The sequence below is a fragment of the Trachemys scripta genome, chromosome 16 (genome assembly GCF_013100865.1).
Source record: "Trachemys scripta elegans isolate TJP31775 chromosome 16, CAS_Tse_1.0, whole genome shotgun sequence".
NCBI lineage: Eukaryota > Metazoa > Chordata > Testudines > Emydidae > Trachemys > Trachemys scripta.
In genome coordinates this window covers 16,998,710-17,006,132 of record NC_048313.1, presented here as the reverse complement: position 1 = coordinate 17,006,132, position 7,423 = coordinate 16,998,710, and the positions used below count along the sequence as shown (strand labels likewise).

The following is a 7,423-nucleotide window of genomic DNA, read 5'->3' as shown; positions in this document are numbered from 1 at the left end:
TGTGGTGGATTCTCCAGCACTGTAAATTTTTAAATCAAATTGGATGTTTTTCTAAAAGAGATGCTCTAAACTCAACAAGGAATTAATTCAGGGCAATTCTATGGCCTGGGTTATACAGGAGGTCAGACAAGACGATCATAGAGGCCCAATCTGGCTTTATAATCTATTAATTTATACTTACACCGCTATAGCTCTCCCCATATAACTCCCGGTGCAGGCACTCTTATTCCTAAATAAGAGGGTATTTTTTCCCGGTTTAGCTATGTCGCTTTGGAAGCAGGCGTTATATGGGTAGATCTATAACAGTATAATTATATCTGTATAGTTATGCCGGTAAATTTCCCAGTGTAGATGCGCCCTGACAGTTCACACTGGATTTGTGCTGCCACTGTGACATCACTTTCCCTTAGAACGGCATTGGATGAAGCTCCAATGATGCTATATACAGGGTGCTAGAGTGGAGTTGATGATCCATTTGCAAAGGCCCAACTGTGTGGGTGGGTGTGTGGGCAGGTGTGGGTGTGTATGTGTGTCGGGGGGGACATGTGCATCTGTCCTGTGTGTTATGGCAGAAGAAATGCAACACAAAACTTTTCTGGGGTTCCCTGAATCGGAGCCTTACCGGTAAACTTCCTTAGACAAGCTGGTACCAGCTGTGCTGAGCGTGGGGGTTTGTTTCTTCCTGGCTGAGGTGGCACCTAGGAGCTGGTCAAGGCAGGAACTGCAATCCCGGGTGGGAAACAAGCGTATCCATCAGGTTACAAGATATGACACAGTGACATTTTGTGAGGTCATAAAGGTTAAAGTCCTTCACATTTCTCCTTGAGGTTGGGATACTCCAACACCCCAGTATCTCAGACCCTGAAATGCTGGTTCTTGATGTGGCATACTTTGGCACTACACTGTCAGCTTGCATCGCAGGGTGTCAGATAACAACAACGTTGCAACGTGCCATTGTCACTTTGTCTCGTGAGGCACTGTTGTGGGGCATCAACCACTCAACTAGACACCAGCGAGCTGGTATTTCATCTGGACACCGTGTATTGAAGTCAGGATGTGGCATGAGGCCGTAAGGTTGCAAAGTGTCCCTCCGATGCTATTTCTTGTGACACCATTGTGCCACGAGGTGATGGTGTTTCATCTTGGTGCCACATTCAGACAGCACCCGGCGCCATCCCATTGTCTGGGCGCTTGCCTGTCATTCCAAGGCCACTTTCTGACCCAGTGCCCTGGGCTGAGGTCATGCCATGTTCTAATGTAAATGTAACCCATTCTGGGGGGAGGGGTTGCCACCTGTCCAGGTTTTCTCCGGGTCGCCCCTTTGTGGCGGTGGCTGGCCGGGGAGGTCTGTGGGGGCGCAGAGCACGCGCTGCCGGCTGGCCGGTTCTGTGGGCTCAGGCCCTGCCTGGCTGCCCGGGTTTTTTGTTGCTCAGAGGTGGCCGCCCTACGTGTGGGTGACCTGACGACACGTCGCCTGGACGTGACAGTGACTCGGCGCCGGGTTTGACTCGTGGCCCTTTGTCTCAACGCAGCACCACGTTACTAGGCGACGGTGCGCTGGTTCCAGGGCATGGTGAGGAGACACCTCAGTTTGGGGGTAAATCCCCCCATGTGGCCCCTTGAATCCCTCAGCCCCACTTCCGGTCCCCACTGCCCCAAAATGCCCCACTTCCGGCCCTCACTGCCTCCCAAAGACCCCTCTTCCGGTCCCCACTGCCCCAAAATGCCCCACTTCCGGCCCTCGCTGCCTCCCAAATACCCCTCTTCCGGTCCCCAATGCCCACTTCCGGTCTTTCTGAGCCTGCCCCCAAACCAACTTCCGGCCTCCATCTCCCCACTTCCGGTCAGCGGGGCGGGGTGTCAGGCGCTTCTCTGGGCAGCCCTAGCTACTGCTAGCAGGACCCGCCCGGCGAGGTCACGTGACAGTCTAAGATGGCGGCGCCCATGCGGCGGGCGTGGCAGGGGCTGCTCCGGGCCGCGGTCCCGGCCGCCCGCTCCTATCACGCCCCGCCCCCGCGGCGCAAGCCGGGCGGCGTGTACCGGCCGCCCCCGGACGATCCCCTCACGCCCGTGTGGCAGCTGCAGCCCGCCTATGAGGCCAAGCTGTACGGGCGCCACGGCTCGGCCTCCGGCGTGGACCCGGCCCGGCTCTGGCCCAGCCCCGAGAAGCTGCAGGAGCTGGAGGCCGAGGAGAGGGAGTGGTTCCCCGGGCTGAGGGAGATGGAGGCGGCGCTGGACAGGAAGGAGCGGGAGGAGGAGAGGCAGCGGGTGGAGAGGTGCGGAGGGGGCCAGCCCTGGGGGACGGAGGTCTGGGTCCTGACTGCCGTGGGAGGGGCTCTGAAACGTGATTCCTTCCTGGAGAGAAGGAGGGACCCCCAAACCTGAGCCAGTTCCTGGGGAGGGAGGACTCTACTCCAGAGGTGGGGGAGATGCTGGAACCTAACCCTAGTCCTGGGATGATGACCACCCTCTTTGGGGTGTGATCCCCAAACACATTGCTCCAGCCCCACTCCTATGAGCAAGGTCTCCAGGCCCAAGACCCGCCCTCAGGCCAAGGGAATGGTGACCTCTGTCACCCACCCAAATTACAGTGCAAGTCTTGGGGGCAGCAGTGGCAGTAGAGATACAAAGAGTCTCCCCCCTGTGGTGGTGGGTGTTTCATGGCTGGCTTGTTGTTTGCCCTCTTGGCAGAGAGAACCTGATTGCCGCCAACATGGCCGAGATGCCGCAGATGATCGAGGACTGGCGGCGGGAGAAGGTGGCACGCAAAGAGAAGGAGCGGGAGGACAAGGCCCGGCGGGCGAAGCTGCTGGCCGAGGCCCAGGAGCGTTTTGGCCACAAGGTGGACCACCGCAGTGCCAAGTTCCAGGAGCTGGTGCAGGAGATGGAGAAGAAACAGCGCAAGGAGCTCAAGCTGAAGAAGAAACAGCTCAAGGAGGAGGCAAAGAAGAAAGCCGTCGCCGCCACCGCTGACCCAGAACCTGTTCCTGTCTCAGCTGAGGCGGCTGAACCAGCCTAGGGGGCACATGATCTAGGAGCCTCCGACTGGGTCACTGCTGGTTGTCACTGAGCTAAATTCTGTTCCCAGTGCGTGCTAGACGGGGGCTGAGCAGGGAGCTGGCTCAGGTCTGGAACGCCAATCATGCTTCTCAGAGCAGCAAGTCAACACCACCAGTTACTCTAATTAGGGGGGGAGGGTGAAGCGCTGGGTCCATGGGCACTGCACTGCAAGGTCAGCCCCAGTGTAGGAGCTGTCCCCTGGAGTGTGGCAGGGGGTGCGGGCAGCCTCCCTCCCTGCGTGTACAACCAGCCAGCTCGGCCTGGGTTCTTCAGACACCCCCAGCTGGACTCAGATCTGTGCACGGGCCACCTCGTGGAGTTTGAGTAGGGCAGAGGGAGGTCATTGGAAGGTCCTGCTCGCAAGCCCTAGGCTCCTCTCCCCCCGCTTCAGATTGGGAATGATACGTTGTGGCATTACCTTGCAGAGCCCCGGGGCTCCCGAGTGAATGCTGCTATTGGAGAGAGGGTGACGACCGCATGGTGACTGTGTTAGCAATGTAACCACTAGGCTCCTTTCTCAGCCAGTTCTGTCCCTACCAAGCCGGCAACCTGAGATTGTACTTTGTATGTTGAAATTAAAGGCTCTGAGCAGGGCCTTGGCTACTTGGGACTTTTCTTTATCAGCCACTTCTGATCCCAGAAGGTTCTAATGTCTCTCCTGACCACAAACGTGCCTTAGAGACCACTGGTGCTTCTAAGAGATGTCTTGCTTTTCCCCTCCCCCAAATCTGTCCCCCCGTGGGGTTAGTTCACTAGGATGCCCTTTTAACTTTGTCTTGAGCTGTTGCTATGGGTTGTTATACAGCAGTCATGTTCCAGCCGCTGCATTTCAGCAGGGGGCAAGTGACGTGTGTGTGTGTGTGTGTGTGTGTGTGTAAAATCGCTCTTAGCTAGGGCTTTTCATCGGTAGGTCTCCAATAGCTTTCCAAAGGAGGTCAGTATCGCTACCCCCGTTTTACAGATGGGGAAAACCGAGGCATTGGGAGGAGAAGGGGCTTGCCCAAAGTCACGCAGCAGGTCAGGGACTAGAATGCAGGTCTCATGACACCCAGGCCTGTGCTCTATCCACTAGCCTCCGTTCCCTACCTCAAGGGGCAGCACAATTTTGTTAGGAAGAGGTGAGATTCACTGATCTTTCACAGGTAAAATACCTGTCCATGGCCAGTTCCCTGCACTCTCTGCACCTAGTTGCACTTTCTTCCAAATTTGGAGACTGACTCATACATGGCAAGGGTGTAACCGGATGCTTGCCCTTCCCTAGAGCGTCCCCTGCAGTCCTGCTCCCCGATCGCCAGCTTGGGGTAGCACTGTTACTCCTGAGTAAATACGGGCAAGTGAAATGGGGCGCAGAGAGGGCAAGCACGTTAAAGTGGGAATAGAGCCTGGGCGGTGACTTCCTGCGCTCCCTCCTCTAACCACTAGATCCCCCCCTCCCAGAGCTGGCAATAGAACCCAAAGTCCTGATTTCTGGTCCTGTTCCTGCCACTAGATCCCACTCCCCAATCCCCCCTGCTCCGACCACCCACCCACCCCCGCTCAGGTAGGCCCAAGTAAACTGAGACTGGCCCTGACAGGTGTTTGGCCAATCCATTCCTAAAAGCCCCAAAGACTGGATTCCTCCCTTGGAAGCCTAGTCCAGAGCGTAACTAACTCAAGAGGCAGGACATTTTTCCTGGTATCTAACCTAAATCTCTCTTGCTGCGGATTAATCCTGTTACTTCTTGTCCTACCCTCAGTAAACATGAACAACTTCTCCCCTCTAGAACAGCTTTGAAGACTGTCAGGTCCCCCTCAGTCTTCTTTCCTTGAGACTAAACCTGCCCCCCCCCTTTTTTTTTAAACCTTTCCTCATATTGTAAGAGTAGGGAAGACTGGGAGCCAGGACTCCTGGGTTCTACCTATATTAGGTACTTACAGGGCCCCATCCCTGAGATATTCTGGTTTGAGCAATGGCCTGCTAAACCCAGGGTTGTGAGTTCAATCCTTGAGGGGGCCATTTAGGGAACTGGGGTAAAAATCTGTCTGGGGATTGGTCCTGCTCTGAGCAGGGGGTTGGACTAGATACCTCCTGAGGTCCCTTCCAACCCTGAGATTCTATGATTTGAGCCCCTCACAATTTTTAATGTATTTATCCTAACACATGTCCCTGTGAGGCAGGGCAGTGCTAGGATCCCTGTTTTAGGGATGGGGAAACTGAGGCACAGCATGGTTAAGTGAGTTGCCCATGTCACACAGGCAGTCTGAGGCAGAGCAGGGACCTCTCCTGTGCTGAGTTCATACCCTAATTGCCGAGCCAGTTCCTCTTCCCTCCTGAGTCACTGCATAGCCTTGACAAGTTACTTCCCCTCTCGCTGCCTCAGGGCGGGTAGCTGGGAACAGAAATTGGTGACTGTTTCGAAAGCGTTTCACAGCTCCGAGGACAGAGGTTTTCCTCCCCATGCTCTGAGCTGGTTTAGACACTTCACTCCCCCCCCCCCCCCCCATCCCTTTGGCATATTTCCGGAGCTGTTTCACACAGCTGGGACAGCTCTCCTGATCAAACAGCAAAATTGGTTTCCTCGCAACTCCGGCAGCTGGGCTGCCGGCTTGGGAGACCCCTCTTCACGCAGAGCAGGTGTTCGCACGGTGGAAAAACAAAATCCTCCCTCGCGGGTAGCAGCTGGGCGAGCCAGGGCCCAGCTGCAGAGCAAGGAATCACGCTCAGAATGGCAGCTTCGCAGCTGGCAAGGGTGCGCTTCCCATGGGGACCGCTAGGAGGCGGCAGCAGCATGAGTGACTCAAAGCCCAGTTATAACCTCACTGGAGGGAGGTTTTGTTCCCTGATAGGGGAATGTGTGTGGCAATCACCAGTTGATTCACCCCAGAAACAATGCTCAGGGCTTAGCCCCCGTTGGGTTGGATGTTTACCGAGTCAGGGGTGTCATTCCCTATGGAGTAAGGGGGGCAGTTGCCTGCCCCCCCCCACTGCCTTTTCATAGGTCCATGGGCTCCACTTCTGATAGTGCTTACCACCTTCTCTGTTCTGCCATAGTCTTGCTGCCCACCTGCCCGACAAGTGGCCACCTGGGAAACAATCCTGGAATAATAATGATTTCAATCACCCTCGTACAGCTAAGGGGCTCTTCCCGCTCTCTCACCAGAGCCCGCAGCCGGAAGGAAGTTGAAGCTAGACACATTCAGGGGCACGGTTTTAACAGGGAGGGTAATTAACTATTGGAATGATTTGCCCCGGAGTGCGGGGGAATTCTCCAGCTGGGGTAAGCTTTAAATCGAGCTGCTCTGGTTCAAACAGGAATTCATCCAGGGCCGGGGCTATACGGGAGGTCAGACGAGAAGAGCTCTGAATCAGCCCAGGTGCTCCCTGACATCAGTGGCATTGGGCCCCTAAGTACCCTTGAAGATCTGGGCTTATGACACGATTCCACGTGTAGCCAAGCCCTCAGAATTGCTAGTGAGAAGGACTTACGAGGGATGGAAACTGAATGCACTAGAAAGTTGTGCCACTTTAAATACCACACCATAGTTTAAGTGGTACAACCCTCCGTAGTCCAGCTGCCGTTCTGTAAAGGTGTTTCTAGCAGCATCGCTATTCCCACATGGGAAGTGGAGGAAGCCTGTCATCGCAGTTCTGCTAGAGGTTGGACAGGAGTAGCAATACCTGTTTAAATAAAAGGTGATACCAGTACCCAGTCTGTGTATAAAGCAGGTCTGCGGTCGGAGCACAGTCCCACTGAAAAACCTCTATGACATTTGCCAAGTAAAAGTGCTTTCGAAAGCCCGAGCCTAAGGGGGCACCGTAGATGGATACAAAATAATGAACGGAATAAAGGTATCATACCCTATCATGGTATGATAATCCCTAGCGCTTCATCAGTAGGTCTCAAAGCACTTTCCAAAGGAGGTCAGTAGCACTAGCCCTATGTTACAGAGTGGGGAAACTGAGGCACAGACCAGTGACTGTGACTTGCCTAAAGTCACCCAGGAGGCCAGTGGCAGAGCTGGGGAATAGAAGCCAGTTCTCTCAGGACACAGCAGTGCTCTTCCCACTAGGCCACACTGCCTCCCGGCTCAGCACATCTAAATCCCCCCTCCCCCCCAGCAATACTTATTTGTACATAAGGTGCCTTTGGCCTGCGGAACCCACCGCCACATGATATTGGGCCCAAGATTTTATCAGTATGCAAAAAAGGTGATCATTATGCAGAGGATAAGAACAGTTGCAGTTACATTAGACAAGATACAAAAACATTAGGGTTATAGATTCAAGGCATAAGTTGACCCTCTTATTGGCTGGGTTAGGGAGAAATTGCCCCATGGGCTGGATAGCCCATCATTACCTACTGGGAGGTGTCCTGCACCCGCC

At 54.8% G+C, this 7,423-nt stretch overlaps 1 protein-coding gene across 1 annotated transcript; it reads left to right on the top strand.

Moving 5' to 3' along the window:
* The first annotated feature begins 1,867 nt into the window (after positions 1-1,867).
* On the top strand, positions 1,868-3,663 carry GADD45GIP1 (GADD45G interacting protein 1). Its single transcript, XM_034793060.1, has 2 exons — positions 1,868-2,276; positions 2,692-3,663. Exons 1-2 carry the CDS (start codon positions 1,933-1,935, stop codon positions 3,017-3,019), a joined length of 672 nt encoding a protein of 223 aa, XP_034648951.1. The 5' UTR covers positions 1,868-1,932; the 3' UTR covers positions 3,020-3,663.
* Positions 3,664-7,423: the final 3,760 nt, after the last annotated feature.

Excerpts from the sequence above, each read along its gene's own strand:
- GADD45GIP1 (XM_034793060.1), top strand. The coding sequence starts at position 1,933 with ATGGCGGCGCCCATGCGGCGGGCGTGGCAGGGGCTGCTCCGGGCCGCG. Across the intron at positions 2,277-2,691 it reads GAGAGGCAGCGGGTGGAGAG|AGAGAACCTGATTGCCGCCA; the intron begins GTGCGGAGGGGG and ends CCCTCTTGGCAG.